General features: G+C 57.7%; 4 protein-coding genes across 4 annotated transcripts; 3 read left to right on the forward strand and 1 right to left on the reverse strand.

The window, feature by feature from the left end:
• Positions 1–446: 446 nt before the first annotated feature.
• Positions 447–1136, reverse strand: EsH8_I_000810 (uncharacterized protein; the record flags this gene model as incomplete). The annotated part of the gene is made up of 1 exon (XM_083268223.1): positions 447–1136. The coding sequence occupies one exon, from the start codon at positions 1134–1136 to the stop codon at positions 447–449; it is 690 nt and encodes a 229-aa protein (XP_083118661.1).
• An 821-nt stretch (positions 1137–1957) lies between these two features.
• On the forward strand, positions 1958–3730 carry EsH8_I_000811 (rhomboid family intramembrane serine protease; the record flags this gene model as incomplete). Its single annotated transcript, XM_083268224.1, has 1 exon — positions 1958–3730. The coding sequence occupies one exon, from the start codon at positions 1958–1960 to the stop codon at positions 3728–3730; it is 1773 nt and encodes a 590-aa protein (XP_083118662.1).
• Positions 3731–9494: 5764 nt separating this feature from the next.
• EsH8_I_000812 (KamA family radical SAM protein) lies at positions 9495–11197 on the forward strand (the record flags this gene model as incomplete). The annotated part of the gene is made up of 5 exons (XM_083268225.1): positions 9495–9758; positions 9825–9991; positions 10046–10233; positions 10299–10849; positions 10907–11197. The coding sequence occupies 5 exons, from the start codon at positions 9495–9497 to the stop codon at positions 11195–11197; spliced, it is 1461 nt and encodes a 486-aa protein (XP_083118663.1).
• Positions 11198–17849: 6652 nt separating this feature from the next.
• On the forward strand, positions 17850–22794 carry EsH8_I_000813 (uncharacterized protein; the record flags this gene model as incomplete). The annotated part of the gene is made up of 2 exons (XM_083268226.1): positions 17850–18728; positions 21277–22794. The coding sequence occupies 2 exons, from the start codon at positions 17850–17852 to the stop codon at positions 22792–22794; spliced, it is 2397 nt and encodes a 798-aa protein (XP_083118664.1).
• Between the last annotated feature and the right edge of the window lie 1269 nt (positions 22795–24063).

The following is a 24063-nucleotide window of genomic DNA, read 5'->3' on the forward strand; positions in this document are numbered from 1 at the left end:
TTTTTTTCGTGCGTCATCGACTGCATTGTTACTCCTAGGGGGGCATAGCGTTCAGGGCCTGGGCATTTGCATTATTGGGAACGGGATCGGCATTGGCGTTTGAGGTGCGTGCAAAAGCAAAAGCATGCGAAACTGGGCATTCAAAAAGGGCATGGGGTTGGTCGGGTTGCCTTTTTTTCTCCCCATGGGCCGACGAGTATTCCTGCACGTCTGGGCCTTTTTATTCTTCTTTCAAAAATTCTTATTTCACACTTGGTTGCGCACAGAGTTGCAATGGAGCATCCACTTTTCTCTTTGTCATGGCATGGCTAGCAAGCAACAGTAGGAACATGAGGGTATTATCTCTTGCCGATTCATATTTTCCCTGACCACCTTGTAACCCCCCCTAACCGAAACCAACGCCTCGTGGATCGTGAAATGTGAGACAAGCCGAGCCATCGTGTCCGTTATAAGTGCATTCCGCCGTCATCGTCATCATCGTCGCCAAGACCTCTCATCCGTTCCTCCATGGCCCGTCGTAGCTCCTCATCCGTCAAGCGACCACCCGCGCCGTTGGCCTGCTGGCTAGGCTGGGTGTCCATGTGGATCTCGCCGTTGCGTATCGTGCCCATCTGGAATGTGCCGTCCAACCATGCGGGATGTAGTGGAGCTGTCGTCGTTGTCGTCGCGCCCGTATCCTGCCCAGCGATCCTCTCCTCCTCCGCCCTCGCAGCACCTAGGCCGTTCGTTGCCCGCGCCTGCGCCGTAGTCCCGTTCGCCACGCCGTTCCCGTTCGAGCCAGCGGCAGCCTGGTCCGACTCGACCTCCTCCTTGCTCCGGAACTCGTTCCAGCTGTGACCGCGGCCCTCGACCTCGTCGCGGATGATCTGGACGCGCTCCTCCATGCGCGTAATGACGATGTCGTTCTCGCGGATCGCCTCGACGCAGTCCGGGTCTGGCCGGCCCACGGAAGCGTCGGCGCCATCGAGGGTGGTCGCGGCGCCCACGGCGTAGGGCTGCAGCTGGGCGTTGGAGTACTGCAGGTGCAGGATGGAGTTGCGGATCTCGAGGGCCTTGAGGTGGAGGGTGGGCAGGGAGAGCTCCTTGAGGGCTTCGGCGAAGTGGGCTGGGGATATCGGGCGGGTGTCTGCCGACATTTTTGCTGTCTTTTTCGGCCTCGGTCCTGTGGTCCTGTGGTTTTCGCGTTTGCTTGCTGGATGGGTTGGGGGGATTTTTTCGGCGCCGGGATGGAGTGTGGTCGGTTGCGGATCGAGTTTGTCAAAAATGAGGGGGAGGGAGGTGGTATGGCTTGTTTCGTTTGGTCGAGGGGAGGAATGTAATGAGTGAGAAAAGCTCGCGCTCAGCTCAAAAGGAATGGTGATGAGTGATGATGCGTGGGTTGTCGTCGCAAGTGGGTGAGCTGCCTTGGATGGGAGGGGGGAGAGAGAGCCTCTAGGTAGGTGTCGTGCAACGTCACCGCGGCCTTTCTGCGCTCCTTTTTCTAGCTGTGGCTTTCCCAGCTCAGAACCTGAGCGCGGGGTGGAAGGTGCTGTGGAAGGTTCCTGCGGTGGGGATTCGACCAGGGAGCAACAGAGGGGGGGTGGTGCTACGCATCCCTGGCACCAACAGGTACAGCTTGCCTTATCGATTACGTGCTTTAGCCTGCTGCTGACTGATGCAGCTACGCCCAGCCGTGCGTCGGAACCGCCCGCCGCCGACCGCCGTGGTCGCCGATCCGTGCTCCCGCCAGGGACCAAAGAATTTACGGATCCATGACCGCTTCTGTTTCTCAGAGCATCGAACCACCGCGACAACGACAGAGCCGAATAACGTTCAGAGGGCGAATTTTCCCCCACAGCAAGGGAGAATTCCTATCCCTCGCGCAGAATAGCGATTTTCCGATCCGGAACCGGCGCATTGATGAGTTTGTAGCTCTCAGTGCGCTGCGACGACCGGTCCCCGGCTCCAGGAGCCAGCCATGAACGCCTCAATCGGCCTCGGCCTCGTCCCCTCGCGATCTCTTTTCCAGCTCGGCCTGCGCGCCTCATGCCGCCACGCCGCAAGTACCAGCTGCCGCACCTCCTCACCCGCATCGTCGCGGCTCCTCTCGACATGCACCGCCGCCCTCCGCAAACCCGCTGCTAGCAGGCCACGGTCGCCATGGGCCCCCTTCCTCAACACACAATGGCCCTCGCCGGTCCGCGCCGCCACGGCTATCAAGCAAACGCGAAGATGGGCATCTTCCTCGAAACCCGAACCCGAACCCGTCTTACGAGACTACGAAGACCTCCCGCTGGAATACAAGGACAAGATCGGCCTAGCCTTCAGGGAAACCGACCTCTCGGCCGCCGAAGCCAAGGCCGTCTTCGGCCCCTCCCTGAAACCAAACGTCGCGAACCGGCTTCTGCGGATAATGCACGGCAGGCGCGTGGCCGGCACCCTCGAGGACCCGGCCTTTGACGTCAACACGGCCGCCTTCACCGCGCAGCAGCGCCGCGCCGCGCTCGAGTTCCTCCGCAAGACGGCCCCCGTTGACGAGATCCTCAACGCGGGACTCCGCGCCGAGGACGAGCTTGCCGCGCTGGAGAAGGAGCTCGCGGAGGGTGCCGAAAGCGACGCATCCGCCGCCGCGGTCCCTTCTCTCAAGAAGAAGAACGCCGGCGACAACGACGCCGCCGCCGCGGCCAAGGAGGAGGACACCCCCGAGGACGTGAAGCCCGTCTATGAAGCAGACCCCGTCTACGGCTACAGCGCGTTCGACGCCATCCGCGCCAAGAATAAGGCCAAGGCCGCCGCCGAAGAGAAGCGCCTCGCCCGGGAGGCCGAGGAAAGGGGCGCCGCGGAACCGGGCGCCCTGACCGGCCTGCCCATCACCCGGCCCCCCATGACCCCCCGCATGCAGAAGTGGATGGAGGAGGGCGGCTCCGACCTCGACGCACCGCCCGCCCTGACCCTCGCCGAACGCATACTCCCCTCCGCCGCCATCGTTCTCCTCCTCGTGGGCGTCCTCTCGGCCTTCGCCATGGTCTACACCCCGCCGCGCGACTCCGAACGCCTGTTCCCCGAGGTCTCGGCCTCGACGGCGACGATGGGCGTGCTGATCGGGCTCAACGTCCTCGTCTCGGCCGCCTGGCGCGTGCCGCCCCTCTGGCGGTTCCTCAACAGGTACTTCGTCCTCGTCCACGGCATGCCGCGCGCCGTGTCGATGCTGACGGCCAACTTCTCGCACTCGTCGCTGGGCCACCTGGCGACCAACATGGTGGGGCTGTGGTTCATGGGCACGGCGCTGCACGACGAGGTCGGGCGCGCCAAGTTCCTGGCCATCTACCTCGCGTCGGGCGCCGTGGGCCTCCTGGGCAGCCTGACGTCCTTCACGCTGCGCGGGCTGCTGACGGTCTCGACGGTCGGCGCGTCGGGCGCCGTGTTCGGCGTCGCGACGGCCTACTTCTGGATGCACCGCTTCGACTCGTTCAAGGTGCTCGGGTTCCCGCCGGACCCGATGAACGGGCCCCAGGGCCTGGGCTTCATCGCGCTGATCCTCGGCTTCCACATCTACGCCTTCTTCAAGCGGGGGAAGCAGACCATCGACCTCACGTCGCACCTGTTCGGCATGCTTGCCGGGCTGGTCGGCGTCGAGCTCGCGACGGGGCACAGGGAGGCGGAGAGGGTGGACGGGCTGGAGAGGAAGCGGGAGGATCTCGTCCAGGACGCGCCGCCTCACGGTGAGGGCAACGGCGATGGCAAGGCATGATGGACTAGGAGTGAGCGTGTATAGTACTATGTTTGAAGGGGAGGAGGGGATTGGGCGATGAACAGCCATCCTCACAAGACTCGCGTCTTGGTTGGAAAGAGGGGGAGACTAGACCTTGTACACATAAATTCGCTGTATACAAATACCACTTTCCGATATTCTACAAAAAAGAAAATAGGGGAGGGGCGCATCATCAAGGTCTGCAAGATCACAGCATTGAATTTCTGGCATCAGTGTCGAGCAGAGGAATGACGCAGAGGAAGTCTACGGGCAGGCAGAGAGGGCTCCAGTTCCGAGGACCACAAGCCGAGGCCTTTGGCGATGCGTCACGAAGCAACGAGCACCCGAAATCTCGGCGGCGCTGCAGCCCGGCGAGAGTCTGCTTGGGTTGCCGACACGGGCACGACGTCCGAGACGGTTCCGGGAGCGGTAGGGGTCCCGAGGAACAGCGCAGTGCCGTGCTTCCCACCCTCGGATGCTCTGCTCCGACGTTTACCTCATCGCGTGAGGGAAAGGCCCGATGGAGCAACACGGATGCCAGCCGCGCAACGGGTTTGAGCAACCGCCTTCGACATCTTCTGTTACTACCTCCTCCAAAGGAAAACTCACATCTCACAAAAAGGGACGTCTGGTCTTCGCGGCCCCGTCCCCCCGTCTCCCCGTCTCCCCGTCTCCCTTTCTCGAGCGGGCTCGCTGCAGGTCCATGCATCAAACCATCACCCAACTCAGTCTGGGTGGACAAGATAAAAAGCAACGAGGAAGCCCACTTTCCAAGGGAGCGGGAACCCCTAGCCCCCCCGTATGTCTCGAGCTCGGGGGCCCCAGCCGAGTCAACCCCAATATGCGGGATCGAGGCCGCAATCCCCGGGAGGTTCCAGAGCAGAAGTCCAGGAGTGGTCTCGCGAGTGCGCCCGCCCGCCGGTCAGGAAACAATGTCTGGTCGGCCGCCGCTATTTAGAGTTTTTTTTGCTAGTTCCCCTACCACATGGTAGCATCGTTTCCCCCCCGAAACCGAAATAAAAGACAGCGATCACGTAGGTTTTGTTTACCCGAACTAGCGGGCCGCTCCGAAACCTTCCTTCCGACGGGCATGGCACTAGCGGGTACGGGCCCCAAGCCGGCCGTCGCCGTCTCTCGCGGCCATCTTACCCATCCTTTGTTTGTAATTGCCCAAAAAACCACAGTCTGTCTTACCCCTTCGTTCGTGCGTCCAGCACTGCCAAGAATGACTCGGTCGACTGGCCGGGCTTTCTTATTCCGTGGCCGCTTTTCTAAAAGGCGTAAAGCCGGGCTACTGCACGCCGAGCATCTCTCTCTGGGCGGCCTACCCTTGCTGTGACGTACATAGCTCAGAAGTCGCTGGCTGGGCGCGTCTGTATGTCTTGCCTCGCGATCTCCCACAAACCGCCACGTCGTGCCATGCCATGCCGTGTCATGCGCATGTAAGCCGCAGTGGATCATCACAAGCTCCGCGCACCTGGGCGGCATCACTTCATTGTCGGTCTAGGGGGGGTTTTTTTTTTCCTTGTAGAGAGCAAAGACAAACGAGTTACCTTGACGTCGTTGAAACCTGAGCGGCTCCGAAGCTGTCTGCATAAGCTTTCTGGGCGTCGTTGCCGGAAGTTCTCAGAATGAGATGCTAGACGCCATTTCCAATCTCATCGTCGTCGTCCCCGTCATCCCCGTCGTAGCTATCGGCAAGGATCTCGTCTGTGGTCTATTACCTTCCTGGCGCCGGCTGCCTTCTTGTGGGCAGGTTTTTCCTTCTTATTCAAGGTAGCTGCCTCCTCTATGTGACTTTCATATGCCTCTATTTCAGCCTCGATAATATGAGTACTGTAATAATGAATACCTTTAATACTGCTTGTAAGGTTGAAGTCCTTTATAATAGATGTTTTGTTGTTAGCATCACTTGTAACTGCATTTGCCAACTTGAAGAAACTTGAGATTTCTGTACAGCTTGCACATGGCTTTTTCTATGCCTTAGGAATGTTTCCTTCAGTTGTAACGCACCAGAAGCAACAGCTGCTGAAAACCCCCACACTTTGAGCTGAACTCTCAAGGTTCGGCCAAGCATGCTTCTGGATCCGCGTGCGGGTGCGTCTTTCTGGGCTGTGCTCACAACTTCTCTGCTCCGCAGCTATGCCGACGGATTGCTCCGAGTTTCTCCTCTCTCCTACCACACTACAGTCCCAGAATGATCTTCAATGAGACCATATGCCACGCAAGAAGCGTGCCTATATCATACTGGTAATGGAATCCACTCGTTCCACTCGGTGAGCGACTCGCCCCTGGCCAGCGGAGTCGTATTCGCCCCCAGCCTGCACGTCAATATCGCTAACTACGCCGAACGTTTCCTAGTGGTCGGCGTGAACTCTGTAAATGACCAAATAACGAAAACTGGAGCGACCTCGTTTCTCCCGGTCTTCCTCTTTGTGCTCGTAAACATGCACGTTCGATGGCTCGCTTTCGCATATTGTGCGGAAGCGACCAAGTTGCGGTGTATGACACGCCACCGAGCATTAGGCTTCATCGAAAAAGACCAATGTTGGCATCCGATTTGTGGCCACCTTTCATAGAAATGGCCCGTCATCCTACGTCCTTTGGCTCGATCATGCAGGACACTTTTCAGCAAGGGCTGCATGAGGCCGCCGCTCGTTACGACCCTGACAACCAGGTGTGACGCTTTTGCCAACCAATTATACCCGGCCAGTGCCTCACCGGTGTGGCCAAGATATTGATGCAACTCGGCCATTCGCCGGCCCAAATCCGCTCAAGATCCCTGCCGGCTCGGGTAGGAAATAAGAAATAAGAAAAGAGCAGCGCTTTCCCGGTCAGATGGCCGGGCCGGCCTTCGATTCGTCTCGATTCACACTTTTGCCAACCACGCCCGGCTGCGTTTCAGACACAACCACTGTACGAAGCAGAGACTCACAGGCGACATCGCGAGCAAAGGGACGCCACCGCCAAACAAAGTGTGGCCGTATTTTCCGTCCACTAATACGGCCTGGTTGCCTGGGTTGCTGACCACGTTGCAACGGTGACGGCGGCGTAGCGGCAGCCCATGTATGTGCCGCTGTCGTGCGGACCGTGAAGACGCCCGAGACATGGAGCAGCCGTGGACACGAAGCTTCCCTTGCCGAAGCCGGGGCCAAGGGCAACTGCATAGAGTGTGGATGCCGGCGTGTCCCAAGACCCTAGCCATATGATAAAGGCAACCGTCTCTACACACATCGGCATGGAAATAGTTGCATGAAGGCGCCAATCCTATAGGTGAATGCTCCGGAGGGATTCCCCCAATAGAGTATCCACTGCAAGGTTGAGCGATGGTGAGATACTAAAAGTTTTGACAGTTGACAGTAGTTGAAGGGAGGACTTACACATCGAATACAAGGGCCAAGTGCGAGACATGGCTGAACTTGACGTTATGGCATAAGCCTGCAGCAGGTCTTAAGCCACGGAAAGAATCATGTCGCAACATGCCACGCGCCTGCATTAGGGCCCCCAATGTGCGACGAAACTTTGGTGGTACGATCCATACCGCATACGCTAAAAGTCAAGAAGATTGGCTTCCACAGTCCAAAGCAGGCAGGGTCCACACGAGTTCCCTTTGCGAGTGTGAGTGCTCTTGGTTTTATACCGGCACACCCAAGGGATATAAAAGTGCAGATTACAGCAAAGTGAACAAGGCTAGGCACCGGGCGCCCAGATAATCGAGCAAGATTCCAAAAGCGTCGCAGATCCGAGCCGCCAAGGGTCCAAAGACGGAATGCGATCCAGGAAACATCCGTACCAGCCCATTTGGCTAGTTCTATTTTCCTCTACAAGACTTGAGCATCGAGAAACTTTGCGCGTGTCGGGTCCATAGACTGCGGGGGCCGGTGTGAGTCGCGGGGTGCAGTGGCGGAATCTACACCAATGAGTGTCAGTTAGATCTACAAGGGGAAAAGGAACTTTGGTGGCCGAGAGGCGCACCCTATACCTGTTTTATGGGGGTTGCAGGCACTTTTTAAACCCTAGAAGTTGCATGTCCCATGGCAGCCAGGCTAGAAGCGTTGTGGCGCCGAGACGGCGATGCTGTTTGCTGATCGAGCTGGCAGTGCTTGGGCACTTCTAGAGCCAACATTTTCGAATGATTTTGAGTCTTGCTGTTGTTCTGCTAGACTAGGCAGGAGGGCGTTGGTGAGTGGTAGCCACCGTAGCAAGGAAATAACCAAGTGCTAGCTTCTTTGGCCTCAACCCTCTCAGAGTTTTGGTAAAGTCTGTCATTTGGAAGTCTGCCCTTTGGTTGTATAAGTTGAGAACATGGGATCTATTGTTGCATGACCTTTGCTAACACCCTCTAGTTGATTTCAAATGTAGGTTCCAGGGCAGGGGAATAAGTGACGTGTCATTGGCAAGCTGAACTTGCAGGTACTGACTGACCTTGAACCCTGACGCTCAACAAACAGTCACCTTATGCAAGTACCCACCGCGATAAAGACCTTGTATGGTGCGGTAGTTAGATGCCAGGAAGGGCCCAATCACTGCCTTGAAGGGTAAATGAAAGATCTGGGTGAAGTGGGCGACTGGATCTTCGCACCTACCAAGTGGCGAACGAGCCAATGCATTGGCTTGATTCGGATGGCCTTGGCTGTTGGCCAGAATGCGTATAAGTCGGTGTGCAAGGACAGCGGATATTTCTTGACCGGAGCCCATTGGTTAAACCTATCGGCGTCCAGTTCTGGGGTTACTCAAGAAATTTCGCTGAAATTCTGATGCCATGGATGAGTCGATGTATGTGTACCCAGAAAGCCGGTAGCAAATGAGATGTTACCGTGTAGACATGGGGTTCTCTTGACCGAGACAAAATGTTTGCAAATGCTTCTCGATTTGGAGATAGCACAAAGAGGAGCAGGGAGAGGCTTGATTCATCGGCACGCCACACTTATACATTACGCAACAATACTGCGAGGTCGAGTTTCTCCTTCTGGCCATATGCACTACATTGGCTGAAGCAGAGGTGTACTGTCAGCTGCCTTGAACTGTTTCCATGGAGATGCAGAGTTGGCCTGGGTCGGAACTAGGGTTCAATGGATATGGGAAGAGTTACCCTGGGTTATGACAAAGCAGGGCAAAGCGATGCAAACAGGTCGTGTTGCACCTACTCATACTGAGGTCGCAGACACTCTACTACCGGGTATCGTACATTCCCTGCTCGTCCAAGGGAAAGTCCCTACCCAAGTGGTGAGCCGTGTTTTCCGAAAGTAGCAGAACGTGCTTACCTTCCCTTGCCAGAGTCAGACCCTCGCCCTCGGTGATGCCTGGGCGCTTGGAGTAGACCTAACGTTATGGGAAAGCTCGTCATATGTCCAGTAGCATTTGCAGGACATGGAATACGTGCGGCACCCGCGGGTGAGCTTTCCCTTTCTAGTCCGCCTTGCTTTGAGATGCCTACCTCCGACTTACCTTATATTGTTCATCCAGGCCCCTTTTGTTCATAAACTCCCGTTAATTGTCGCAACACACGGACGTCACTACCACTAACTGTTTAACTCAAACGTTATCAAACGTTGTCAATCGTCGCGCGGCAAGGCCAAACCGAAGGTATTCCGCGTAGATCCCGGTTGACATCCCGCCACATCCGTTTCATTGACCCTTCCCCCAGCGCGCGCCAGGAGAGGCTGCCCGAATTGGCAATTCAGCGGTTATCTACAGTCAAAAGACGTTTCTTGGCTTTCCATGATTTGGCAACTCCCCGGCTCTAGAGCAGCTGGACGTTTCTATGGCTCCTCTTAGTGTTTCGGCCCGTGGTGCGGCCCGTTCGGTTTGTGCTCGTCGTAACCACTGGCCTCGCAGGGTTGCCACCTTTGCTTATAAGCAGGCAGCCCAATATGCGCTCCCCGAGAGAAACGTCGGGCACCTAACTTCACATGACCCTGCAAAGTCTATTCCAAGACCAGCTTCTAACGAATGTGACGAGTTTTGGCGCAAGATCCCTTGGTGGGAGGATGTGTCCAGGGACGACTTCATTAGCTACCGCTGGAGCGTGCGTTGCTTGCATCTTTCCTCGTCCGACCTTGGTGCTGGATTCTGACACCACATTCATATTCAGAGCAGAAACATGGTTGAGAGACTGCCAAAATTGCAAGGGTTTCTTAAGGCTGTTTTGCCAGAATACATCCCTCTTCGTGGCTTCGACGAGGAGATGGAGCCTCGCGAGCATCTGATCCAAGACGTCTTCGCAGGGGTCAAGGAAGCGACCATGTCCATTCGCCTGACGTGAGTTGCCCTCCAAAGGGAGCTTTGGAACCGAATTGACGCAGCTTGCCATAGGCCGTATGTTCTCGGCCGTATCGACTGGAGCAACCCTCGAAACGACCCCATCTTTCGCCAGTTCATACCAACCCGGTCAGCTATGCTCCCCGATCATCCGAAGCTGACGCTGGATTCATTGCATGAGAAGGCAGACTCTCCCGTTGCTGGACTTGTGCACCGGTACCCAGACAAGGCCCTGTTTCTTCGTGAGACCCAACCAGCAAACAACTCCCTGATCCAGCTCAAGTTTGGCTAACCAGGTGGTTCAAAGCTGTTTCGGTCTGCCCGACCTACTGCATGTTCTGCACTCGCTCCTATGCAGTAGGCGCCAATACCGAAACCGTCGACAAGGACTCACTCAAGCCAATACGGGCTCGGTGGGAAAAGGCTTTCAACTACATCGAAAACACACCTGGACTCCACGACATTGTAGTTTCTGGAGGCGACTCTTACTACTTGGCGCCTCATCAGATTGAGATGATTGGCGATAGGTTGATATCAATGCCCAACATTCGCCGGATCAGGTTCGCTTCCAAGGGACTCGCCGTGTGCCCAACTCGAATAATTGACCCCGAAGATACTTGGACCGACGCGCTTGTCGCCGTGTCCAACAAGGCCAGAAAAGAAGGCAAGGCTGTGGCGCTCCACACCCACTTCAATCACCCAAACGAGATTTCTTGGATCACCAGGCAGGCCAGCCAGAAGCTCTTCGAAGCGGGCGTTGTTGTGAGGAACCAGGCAGTTCTCCTTCGGGGTGTCAATGACGACGTCCAGACCATGTCGTCTCTAATTCGCAAGTTGGCTGATAACAACATCCTTCCAGTACGTGGTTTCAGCCTTTGTGTGTAACATCTCATCTGGGGTACTAATAGGGCCAAGTACTACGTGTATCAGTGCGACATGGTGAAGATGGTAGAGCACCTGCGAACTCCGCTACAGACGATTCTCGACCTGGAGTCGAGCATCAGGGGCTCGATTGCTGGTTTCATGACGCCTCAGTTTGTGGTAGACCTCCCCGGAGGTGGCGGCAAGCGGCTGGCGAACACATACATGTCGTACGACCGTAGGACGGGTCTTTCGACATATCTGGCACCTGCAGTGACGGGTCATGGCAAGGAAAACAAGGTGTATGAATACTACGACCCCGTCGACTCGCTTCTAGACCACTGACAAAGACATTTCGTCTGAGTTGGAACCAGCGAGGTTCAGTTTCCGTCCCGCCACGGGGACGTAAACGTGGGAGGCCACTAGCAGTTTAGCCACGTTTCACGGACTTTCTCGCTTGCCCACTAGTTACACCAAGACATTGTGTCAAGTCGCACCACGAGTTTTGGAGATGACGTAGCGGTCTTGGAAAGTGTTGCCGTTTGGTCGAGGTTGCAACGCAATAAGCAACTGGCTCGCGAACATATGTGAGCCTATGTAAATACCATTATGGCCACTCTGTGTGCTGGCACACGGAAGTCAGGGGGAAAAGCAGCTAGAAGAGCAATTGCAAGTGGTCCGACGACGAGCCTGAAACCTAGGGTTCCTGTACATAACGACAGACGTCGAGGGCCGATGGAACAGTCTCATACAGTGAGACAGTGGTGCCGTCACAAGAGATCATCTCGCTTTGTCGTGGGACGGAACGGTCTGGCCGAGGACACCAATGCTCTACGCTCCCTAGCTCGATCGGAGCCGTACACTTTGTCCACAGAAGAGGAATGCTGCGTTTGTTTGCGGTGGAGCACGCCCTCAGTTGGAGTTGGAGTTGGAGTTTGGCGGCTGAACGTTGCCAAGGCCACCCTGTGCTACCTGCACGGAACTAACAAGACATCCAGCAGCAGCAGCAGCAGCAGCAGCAGCATATGCGGTTGGATCGCCTTGCAGCGAATGATGCTCGTGATGGCATGCATCCGCCTTCCCCCCTCCCTCTACGACACCCTTCGGACCACGGCCAATGGCGCTTGCCGGTTTCCACGGTGCCGCTTTGGAATGCGAAAAGGGGGGAGGGGGAGGGGACGGCGGGCTTACAGAAGGTGTCAGCGCAAAGGGTCCAGATTGCCCGCCACGGCGGCCGCCGATTGGGAGTCAAAACATGCGGTCTTTGATGATTCTCACGTCATTACGACGTGCTGCTCCGAGAACTTCGCCCCGGGTCTGAAAACCATGGCAACTACGCCCGCCCTTGCCCCCGCCGCCGCCCCAAAAATAAAATAAAAATTAAAAAAGGGCCAGCCTCGTGGTTGATACCACCTCGGAGCTCGAGCAGGCCGATGCCAATATGCCAATATGCAGGTCACACGTGGGCTGCCACCCACCGGAATCGCGAAATGAGACCTCCAGGAGGGGGGGGAGGTGATCTCCTTTCTTCGTTTCCCGGAAGATTGGTATTGGTGGTTCCCACCGTATGCAGTGCCCAGTGAATCCGGAAGTCGTGAGAGTGAGCGTTCCCTTTTCCCATCACAACCCTTGTTTGGTGTAACATTCCGGAGGACCCCGAGGCGGGGATCGCTGAGAATGAGGTGATGTTAAGATTGGCTTTTGGCCCGTCGTGTTTCCCTTTGGGGAAACCATATAATTAGTAGGGTTGCATTGGCAGCCGTTTGGGCAGTGCGATGCGGTGCCGGTAATGCAATGTACGACAAAAATAAATAAAAAAAGGGCTGAAGAATAAGTGAGAAGCAGACGAAGGCACAAAAAGGGATGGATTTCGGGGAAGAGGGTGGTTTTGCTCTCTGCATGGCATACGCATGCATCACCGCCAGCCAGCCAGCCAGCCCGTCTCCTGGGTTTGAGCCTCCTGCTTGTTTGTTTTTGGGGGGTGGCCTGCGTTTGGCTCGCTGCGTGTGGGCTGCGTGGGTTTAACCTAGTTGCTGTGCATTTGCATTTGCCCTTTTGGGGGTGCGTGTGTTGTGTTGGTTGGAGGGAATGAGACTTGCAATGCAAGGAACCCGTGGGCGCTGTGCCCAATTGGCAGGCGTGGGGGGGGGGACACAGTTCTAGCTATGAGACGAAACATCAGCGCGTGGCGGCGGCCTGAGGGAGGTGCGGGAAGGGCTTGGAATGGCTGTAGGGAGTGGCTTGACAACCGGGGGACGAACGGCGGAACAGTGCGCGCGGCGGCGCGGGCCAATCCAAGGACACACACGCACGACTCTCTCGATACGACCAACTTCCGGATGAAGATGCTTCTCCACGGCGGCTTTGGGGCCATTTGAGGGAGAGGGGAGCGGGCTCATTTCATTGTTCCGAGCCCATAGCCAGCGGACATGTACCCTCTTTTTTACGTTCCTTTTTCTCGCTCTTTGGGCGATATCTCCTCCCTTTCCATCTCAGTAGCGGGGGAAAAGGCCTGTTTGAGATTCACCACACGTATCCGTACACGGTATGCGCTTGGACGACTTATGCATGACTCGCCATTGATTGCCTCCGGATCGTAACGGGAGTGAACAGAGATGTGTGCGACTCGAGGCTCCCTTTTTTTTATGTATGTGTACTCACTCGTGTTGCCGTGTGTGGGGCGGGTATGACCAGACAGACAGACTCGTGGCCGGGGAACCGCCCCCCCCTCTCAAACCTTGACAATGCCGTGCAAACCGACGAGACAAACTCGACGGGCATGTCCGCGAGTGCGGGCCGGGAGGGTGAAGAATATGCGCAGCACAAAACCTGTGACGAGAAAACATGACACACATGTAAGGGAGTGCGGAGGGGTTGTAGGAAGAAGAAAAGAAAACGGGGTGAGAGAGAAAAAAAAAAAAGGAAATGAAATGAATGAACCACACGCGGATAGGTAGGGAGAGAGAGAGACTTGGCTGGCTGACGGGCTTGGAAGAAGGGCCCGTTACACATATCAAAGGGGGACCCCCCCCCTGGTGATACGTACGGTTTATTCCCAGTTGGGCAAGTTGAGGCTTTCTTCCGAAAGAGGAAGATTGTTTGCTTGCTCTCCAACATCGCCAACAAGCGAAAAGGTGCGGTGAGGGCGTCCCGCCGGGGAGGTGCGGGATACCCGAACGGAACCCCGACTCGAGGAAACAAGAGCGCGGGCCAAAGGACGGTGAATCGAAAAAAAGGTGAAGGAAAAGGCAAAATTTACGTCGTCGGTGGATTCACAGGAGACACCGAACCTGCGGTGTGAAGTCGTCCCTATACTCCCCCCCCCTCTCATCGTCCCCCTCCCCTCCCCTCCCTTGCGTGCGACGAGAGCCCGGGAATCCGGTTTTCAGGAGCGGTCAAGCTTAGAGGCCCAGACTCGTCCTTTTCCCCTTGTCCTCGTTACTTGTCTACACTACGTCTTCTTCCCCATCGCACCGAGATTTCTGCAAGGGTCCTATGAGGGGGGGAGAGAGACCGAGCAGCGAGAGATGAGGCTCCGGCCGATAATTGCCAACAATCAGAAAGCTGAAACGGCCGTGGACCCTGGGCGCGCCGTTCTGGGAGCATGGGGCGCGAACGGGTCCCTGGCTTCTCTGGGGTTTAGCGCTGTGGAGGGCGAGAGGTGAAATGAGGACGCCAGGTCTCTTTTCGGCTCTTGCGCGGAAACAATGTCGAAGGGGAACGGGGGCATGGCAGATTTGACCTCGCGATGGAAGGCGGAGAGGCCGGACGAGCAACATGGGAGAGTGGGAATATGGACCGCAAGGAACAGCTTCCAGACTGAAAAAGAGGAGAGGCTCACCCCGGCGGAGGGACCGTTGACTCGTTTTCGGCCGAGGGCCGGCCGGTGACCGAGTCGTGCGCGCCGTCTTGCTCACGTCGACGTGTGTCATGGACCTCGACCGGGTTGTAAATTGAGCCAGCCGCTCGAGCATGATGAAGCCATATCGCGTCCTCCAGCGTCGACCTGGACCCCCTCGGAGCAACTCTGCACACCTGGGCGGCGATGTGAGGAGGGCCAACAAGCCCAGAAGGGCTGGAGAGGGATGCTCGTAGCTGCATAAAAGCTAATCAGGACCTCCACTGCTTCGGGAATCGGCGTCGCAGCGGGCGTGGAGTTGTGAATCCTTGATCGCCGGCCAGTTTTTATGCTGCTCAGCGATGCCCACCTCCGTGGACCCGACGGTTCGTCCGGTCATGGCACGACGTCCAGCGATCTGCGGTGCGGATGCCCTATTCCGCGCAGAGGGCTCATGGATCAGGGCGGTACGGACCTGGCGGCATGAGTGACGGATTTGTAAAATAGAGGCGTCCGGGTTCTGGGATGAGGGGGCGAGGGACGAAATCGAGGCAGGCAGGTATTCAGGCGACGAACTGATGGGGTTGCACCGGCAATAAAAGCTTTGATTGAGCCATCTAGGGGTTGGGGTTGAAGGCTGCTTCAACGAGGCCCGGGCAAATCTCGTCATCTTATCCTTATCGTCGTTTGACGTGCCGGATTCCGTTGGAAAGGGAAAAAAAAATAGGGGCGCACCCATCTCCCATTGCTTGGCGGCTCGCTCGTGGAGTCGCATCGACCGGCGGGCTGGTGTAATGTGACTGCGACCGTGACCGTGGGACCCAGGACGACGTGCCGATCGGTACTTGATGGAGAGGGAAGGTTCCATTGCGTCTGCCTTCCTCCGGGGGAGGAGGGTTGCTTCGTCGCCCACTCTCGTTGGTCTCGTCATTTCATGCGGGCTCCTTATCGATGGTATTTTTAACACATATCAGCCGCGTCCGTCCTGGTTGGAGGCATCAGCAGCGGCTGGCAATCGCCGTGGCATAACCGGTGGCATAACCGGCTTACCACGGGCGGCCGCCGTGGCACGGAGGACGTCGATTGCAGGCGAGGAGCTAGCCTTCCCAAGCTCTCCCACGCTGACGCTGACGACGGATGACGGACACACGGCGGATCAGGAACACTGGGCGACTGGGCGTGATGCTGACGGTGGGGGCCAAAATCGATCATGGGAGAGGGGCTCGGAAGCTCTGCTAATGACTTACTCATCCGGAGCCTCGTACGTCCGTAAGCTCATGCAGTGCGCCAGGTTTGGCCATAGCTACTCTCAATCTTTTCGCGAGCGTCCAATGTCGTGCAAGGGTTGCCCCGGGGCAGATTGCAGGTCCTTTACCTCTCGGTCGCTTTGGCGAGGAGTCGGGACGCAGGAAAAAGAAAATACTAGAAAGTCGTTTTGAGTTTCCGACTTGGGCCCTCAGTTCGGCTACTGACTAGCCATTTCGTGTAAAGGGTTCCCCCTACCCGCAGACCAGCTTCCTCGCAATGGCGATGAAACCAAAAATGAAAATGCTTCCCACACACACACACACTGTGTGTTCGTTTAGGTAGCCCTGTTTTGGGGCTACGGCTAACGAAACCTTGTCCATTGATCGCCCGCCGACAAGGAACCCCAAAGTCTCGATGCTGGGTATCCTCTCGAGGGCTTCCGATACGGCGGCTGTGTCTTCGTTTCTTCTCGTGTAACCCTCCGTGGGTTTGCCGGGGGCATGATCCGTCCGATCCAGGCGGAAGAAAGCGACAGGGATCAACGAGAGCAACTGACTTTGACCTCTCGCAGCGGGAAAGGAAGAAGGAAAAATAAACTGGTCTAGTCCCGCGAAGCTGCATTGGGGCTGAACGTGAGACGACTGGTTTGGTGATATTCAGGCACACACGCAAGGGGGGAGGGACCTTGGGGAGCACAGGCTCGCGTGACGGGTGTGTCGTTGATTTCCCTTCCTGACACTCGACCGGCGACGGCTTGCGGGCGTCTGCCGTGGTAGCACAACCGAGTTGAACGAGTGTGCGGTAAATGAGCTCGACGACGGTCTTGACTGCTTCTGGACACGGGACTGCCAGGGCGAGAAGCAAGACATGCAGAGCGCATAATGCTGTGCTGCCCACACGGGGTGTGACAAAGACCTGGCCTGGCCGGCCCTCCCTCACACGGAATTTAATCTGCCGTAGCCGCCTCAACGCCTGCAGAACCGCTGAAGAAATTCCTATCTATACTTTGCTTATGTGCTTGCGCGGGCTTGTGTGTGAGTGAGTGTGAGTGTGAGTGTGATTGTGTGTCCGCGCGCGCTTGTGTGCGTGTGTGCGTGTGTGTGTGTGTCGTATTGCATGCCCCCTTTTTGCTGATTCCAGCTTGCAAGCAAGAGTTTGGTGTGTTCCGGTCGAAGACACGGGTGCGATAAATACAATGTAGTGTCTCCCCGTTTGTTTCTCTGCCTCGCCTCGAAAGCCTAGAACCTAGATGCCGGACGAGTCCTCTATTGCGAGCCATGCCCAATGTGTTGGTGATCGACATTGTCAGTACTATTCTCGAGAGTTTCCCCCCCCCCGGCGCAGAGCAGAGCGAGCCCTGCCGGTGGGTTGAGAGCGTACCTTTTTTCTCACCTCACCACTGCTGCTCCCTTCGCTTCGTGTTCCCTCGCCCGTGTTTCCCTGCGCTCCGTTCAGAGTTCCGCCTAGGCGGTGGGACCGGAACCAACAACAGAGGACCCTCACTCGGCCATCAGCTGGCAGGGAGCCCTTGACCTCGCAAGGTCAGCTCAATACCAGATTTGGCGGGCAGCTTTGTTGGTGCCGGCGGGGACCGCACTGCACCGCACTGCACTGCACCGGAGTACCAGGATGCCGCAGCAGGATCGAAGGCGATTGGGGGAAGGCGGGTGGATGTCATCGACAACCACGAACGCGGTGTTGTCATTCTGGGCGGCCGAGGAACGGCAGCAGGGGCGGCGACGAATGATGTCGGCTGGTGGTAGTGCTGGTGCAGCGCCGGCGCGCGTAGCTGGTGTGATGAGCGGGCTACCGTGGGACCCATGGCCGTTGGCACCATCGAGTCGCTGGCGTGGGCCGGGGGAGGAGCAGCACTACCACCAGCACCGCCCTCGACCCTGGGCGGCGACAACGATGGATCAGGACATGGGAGGCGTGGACCAGCATGAGCTCATAAGTTTCCTTGACGACACGGACACGGACGCAGGCGAGCTTCTTCTGTCTTGCCCATTTTCTGCCGCCGTCTCTGCTTCTGTCGCCCGCTCTCTGATCGACGACGATCCCGCCACAACGACCGATTACTTGAACAGAGACACTTCCTTTTACTCGTCGGCACGGTCAAGCCTCTCGTCGGCAACCCTGACCTTTGCAACAGCGACATCCACCACCACCACCACCACCACCACCACCACGGCAACGGCGACAATGGCGCCCAACAACACCATTGCCCACAGTTTCCTCAGCCTGGGCGCCGGCGACGACGACGTCAAGACCCGCGGCAGGACGACAGCACCGACCGAGACGGCTGCCGGCTCACGGACCAGCGAGGACAGCCTGGACCAGTCCCACGGCCTCTGGAACTATTTGCATCACGGACTCGACGGGTACAGCTCCCCCGATCTGCGCCAACTCCAGCAGCGCCAGCACCACAAGCAGCAAATCTCGTCGCTGTCGCATCACAAACTTCATCTACGGCCTGATTCGTCCCGGAGCCACCACACTCACTTCCCGCGGACGAGCTCCGACTCGGGGACCGAGACGGTCACGGCGAACTCGACAACGTGGACGCTGAGGAGCGGCAAGAGCCACGGCAAGAGCAACAGCAGCGGCAGCAAAAAGACGACGACAACGACCATGTCGACGGCCTCGACGATGCAGGGCACGCGGGAGACGCTGTCCTCGGCCGGGTCCATGACGATTGTGCCGCCCCCGGTATCGCCCTCAACAGGGTCATTCGGCTCCGAGATGACGAAGCAGGAGTTTGAGGCTTTGCCAGAGGCCATCCAGCGAAAGGTGAGCGATGAACCGTGCTTGCTTCTTTTCCCGTCGTCGTCGTCTTCTTCTTCTTCTGCTTCTTCCCCCGTCTCCCTGCATTCCACTGTCGCGGCATTGGTTCCCTGCCTGGGCCGCCCGATCTCGTTTCTTTTCCCCCGTTCTTCTTTCTCCTTCACAAGCCATCCCTCTCGGTTGCCACATCTACCGTATCGATCGCGCTCCTTTGTTCGCAAGTGCCGATTCCATCTTTATTTTAGCGCAGCCCCTGTCAGGAAACCGGGAAACACGCCGTTGTGTCTTTCAAATCCCCCCTAGCAGCCAGAAAGCCCCGTGCCCGTTTTTTTTTTTTTTTTTTTTGGTCTTCCTCTCCCCTGGGCCCTGTCCGCACACACACACACACACACACACACACACACACACACACACGGGAGGGTCGGGCTTGCTTCCCTTGCCAGCCCTGGGCAGAGGCACAGATATTGTATGGGCCAGGCGAGTGTCAAGGACACAGACGATGTGTCAGCCAGTCATATGGGACGAGGGAGCGAGCTGAGTTGATGCCGTCGGGTGCCTGGGGGGGCCCAGCATTGAAGCCCGACTCGACGAGTGCATGAAGGGTTCGTTCGACGCCAACACCAACACCCGCTGAAGGGCCCAGCCAGGCCTGCGTCTGCGTCCCTGACCCGAGCCCGGGGTACCTCACCTCGCCAACAGCTCGCCTGAATCCCGCTTGCGTAGTTGCAGCGGGGACTCGCAGCCGGGGGCCGCTCTTCAGGTACCCCTCAACGCGAATTGGCTCGCCGAGGGCGCCCGACTGCAGGCGAGATGCGGCCCAGAGTCCACTGAGACATGCACCGTAAAGGGACTTCCTGCCTGCCTTAGCTCTATCAGATCATCCCTCCCTCACCTCCGCTCTCGCAGCTTTTTCCATCCAACCAACACCCAGCAACCACACCCCCAATCTCTCCTCCCCAGCCGTTCTCCCCCCCACACCTTAATGCACCCGGCTCCCAATATCACCCTCGTCACCCAGAATAGCCAGTCAGCATTGGCTGTCTCGTCAGGCACAAGCACGGGCGCGGGCGCGGGCGCAATCGCGGCCTCGTTCCTCATGCTCATGCTCATGCTCATGCATATGCACAGCTGCCAACCGCTGAAGAGCGGGATACGCAGATGAAGATGAGGAGTCCGCATAAGAGGACCCGACGAAAGACGCGAGATGATTCATCAGAGGCTGCGGCCACGCACTCGTATTGGACGAATCGTGGCGCCGGGAACAATAACAACAACAACAATAACATCATCATCATCACCATCATCACCGTCAACAACAACCACCACCACCACCACCACCACCACAATCCCAACCCTGCGCGTCCCTATCTCACCCCGCCGCGGCACAGCTCGATATTGCACCATCAGCTCACCGCGGCCCACCACTTTGGCAGCGGGCAGTTCCCGTGTGCCGCTGTGGCGGCCGAGGGCCGAACGACATGTCTCGCTTGACGCAGAGCCGGGCCCGAACATCCGTCGTGTCTCTCCTTATTCCCTCACCGTTCCCTATGCCGCCTATGCAAATACCTGCCTGCCTATCCACCACCCTCCTCCTCCTCCTCCACCCTCGTCATTGCAATGGGCGGGTCCCATCTTTGTGCAGCAACCAGCACATCCCAATTCCCACATCCCATGGAACCCCCCCGGGCCGCCAACTGGTGCCGCTGGCTAAAATGGAGAAGCGAGCTAGGCCGCATGTGTCATTGGCGGTGCATCTGGTGCGGCGTGGGCTCTGGAGCTATTCATTCCCGCATGGTGTCGTGCCTGCCTGTCCGTCCGTCTTGTCTCGTCGTGTGTCTGTCGCCTCTCACAAGTCACCTGCGGCCGCACTGACACCGAGTCTGACGCCGATGCACTGACCTGACTTGACGTGCGCTACGGATGCGTGTTCCCACACGTCCATCCCATAGTTGTCGCTGTCGTCCCTTCCCAGCCGCCGTCGCTCCCTGTCTCAACTGGCGGGCTAGGGCATTCCTTGAAGCCATGGATCGCTCCCGGGCTGCTCCTAGACTGCCCATGGAAGCCCAGCCCAGAACACCCCCGGAGCTTGGCCATGAGCCCCGGCTCAAACGAGGTCGAGCTCGTTGATCTCTGATGTGCCGGTTGGCGTGCAAGTGATGCGAGCTCGTGCTGGTGCTGGTGCGGTGCTGCAGCAGCTCGACTGCGGCGGTACCGCACCGCGCCAGACCTCGTCCATACATCTTCGACGGCTGCTCCTCCTCTTCCATCAACCATGCACCTAAGCAGATGCAATGCAGGTCCCGCCCCCCCCCCCCCCAAAGTACCAGCACAGCACAGCATAGCACAGCGCAACGCGACCCAAGTCCAAACGAGCACAGACGCCTGGCATAGCGCCAGGAACACTACGTCTCCCGCATTCCTCCCCTCCCCTCCCCCCTTTGCTCGTTCCTGCATTAAGACATTGCATGCCCTCGTTGTTTCTCGCCTCCGTTCCTCCTCTCGTTTACATTCCAGCCGATGCCTTTGTGTTTCTTTTTGCTAAATCCCTCCTCAGTACTTCAGCTCCCTTGAACGTCTTCACTTCGCCAGCCTTGCTGCGGCTCCCACTCCCGCGCCCACACAGCTCGACATCTACTGTGACCGGCCGGAAACCAGCCCTCACCCCAAGACCCTGAAGCAGCGCCGCAAGGAAAGACAGGCCAGGCTCGCCTCTGACCAAGTCTCTGACCGCGTCAAGAGACGTTCGTCTCGCCGTGCCGGCGTCCGCTCGTCGAGCTCCTCCGTCTACGTGCGCCTGCCAGACAAGATCAAGAAGAGGCATCTCGCCACCGAGGAGCAAATCATTGCCTCCCGGAACCGGAGACACGACATCATCCTCGACCCGGCCGATGAGGCCATCTACAAGGTCCGAAGGAGAGCGTCCAGCCTGACAATACAAGACGAACTGTGGACCCCGACCCTGTCGGTCAGACCCCAGACGATGGAATCCCGGCCGAGCCAAGAGACGCATAAGCGGTCCGCCCAGCCCGAGGAGAAGAAGCCGCCTCAGAAGAAACGAGACTCCTTCTACGACAGCTTCCGGTGGTTGGAAGAGGACGACGACTTGGACCTGCGTCTGCACCTGGACGACTACCATGCGAACCTGAGAGAAGACGTCCCCACCACGAAACAGCGCAGGCCGTCGTTCCGCAGGCATCTGTCCATATCCAAAATGCCTTTCGGCCGCGCCTCCCTCTCCATAAACCGTCCCGGCACCACGCAAGCGCTGACCAGCTACCCTACGTCCCCGCTCTTTGCCAAATCCCCGAGCAGCCCCCAGGTCACGTCCCTAGGACATGCTCGGCGGAGGTCGCGCACCCTGTCACTGATTTCGCCCAAGCACAGCCCCCAAGACACTGTCGGCGCCTTCGACCCGGAGGCTGCTCACTACCAGGACCCCGAGGCCCGGCTGAAGCTGCGGGTCTACCTCGCGTCCCCTCAAAAGTTTGACGAGGCCATCGAGTTCGGGTTCCCCTCGAAGGAGGCCATGGTGTCGAAGCCGGCCAAGGATGCCAAACAGGCAAAGCGCAGACAGTCCAGGGCCGTCTTGGCGGACGAGCCGGAGAACCTCCGCACGTTCCTCGCCGACGACAGATCGTCCATCTACAGCGACGACGACGGGTCTCTCGCCGACTCGGACTGCCCCAAGACTCCTCACACAATGGAGATGACGGGACTTCGGCCGCCGCCCATCAAGAGCGACCAGCTCCACTCCCCCAAGCCGTCGGCCGAGTTCGCAAGGTTGCCGGCCGAGTCGAGAGAGATGACGTTGCGCATGACCCTCACCCGGCCCGACCTGCGAGCCCACGAAGACCAGATGTACGGCTGGCAACAGAAGGCTTGCCCGCCGGGCAGGAAGTCCCAATCCAACGCTCTGCGCGATGATTTCCCCACATCCACATACGACCGCGATGCATCATCAAAAGAAAGCATCGAGCGCCAGTTCGCTGCCATGGACCAGGAGAACGCTCAGGCCAACGACCGAGGCGTCATGAAGCGGTTTTGGAACAAGGTCCGTCGAGGACCGGCATAGCGCTCTTTTGTCATACGGGTGATGGGCCACCACGCACCGCGCTCAGACTCGATAAATCCAATTGCAAGTTTCCCGGCACCGGCCAAGGCATCGGCGGTGAGATTGCAAGCCCTACATAACGACACGAACAGCACTGTTTCTTATACCCCAACCAACCTGTATACAGTCATATTCCATAGTGTCTATTAATTTCTTCATTTTCTCCAAATTCTTTCCAAGCGACATTCTTGTTGTATCGAGCCGGGAGTTGGAATGTGTTAGCTAGCGAAACGGGGGAGAAGGAGTTACTGCGAGAGGCCTTTGCCGCCCTTTCCGCCTGGCATATCGTTTTTTTTTTCTCCTCTCTTTCTAGTCACACTGGCATTAGTCCTTCCAACGGCAGATCTTCTCTCTAAAGGGAAATCAGGGTGGTGTAGGGTAGCATTGATAATGGGCGGCGCTCACAAAGCGTCTGCCTAACCAAATAATCTAAACTCAATACTGTTCAATATTCCAGTCGTCCCTGTGGACCGTGATGCTCATGCCCGTAATAGGATAGGGATGGCACGGTGATATGCACTTTGTGTCACGGAAGCGAACATGCATTGGTTGCCAACGTCACTCGGGCAGAAGCGCGGGAAATGGGTCGGTACGCACGGTTGACAGTGATGGGCGAGAGAGCCCGTCGTCGTCGTCGTCGTCGTGGTGAAAAAACAAATACCGAAATGCTCCTCCGAACGGAACATGGGCTGACATTTACCTGGCGTTTGAGTTGAGCCACTTGGGAAGGGGGGATCAAACCGTTCGGAATTCCCGGGGGTCTGTGCAACTGGACGACAGGGCGAAAACGAGCCGTATTGTGTCGTGTGCCCTGCCTGTGCCCGGTGTTGAGATTAAACCAAACGAGGCCTCGACATTTTTGGAACCAATTTTTTTGGGGGGTTTTCCTTCGAGCCGGGCCACAGTTGGGAAGGGCCCAGGAACTCGGTACAAAGGAGGACGGGAATAGGGCGGCGCAGGTGAGGGTGGTGGGAGGGCTGACCGACGATGGGGGGCCTGTGGGGAGGGAGGGCGCCCTCTAGGCGCGCCTAGCTCCCGGTCGATGGTTTCTGTCAAATTTTGTTGTCTGGGCGGCGCTCGGGGCTTTTTTCTTTCTTTCTCTCTCTCTTCCTCCCCCTCCCTCTCTCTATTTCGGGGACAGTGATGAATGACCCTTCGGAACAGAGGGGGCGGGGGCCTTTAGCCGCCTTTGGGGGGGGAATGGAACAGACAGATGTGAATGGGGGGTGG

This window comes from Colletotrichum jinshuiense, chromosome 1, assembly GCF_051148585.1.
Source record: "Colletotrichum jinshuiense chromosome 1, complete sequence".
Lineage (NCBI taxonomy): Eukaryota > Fungi > Ascomycota > Sordariomycetes > Glomerellales > Glomerellaceae > Colletotrichum > Colletotrichum jinshuiense.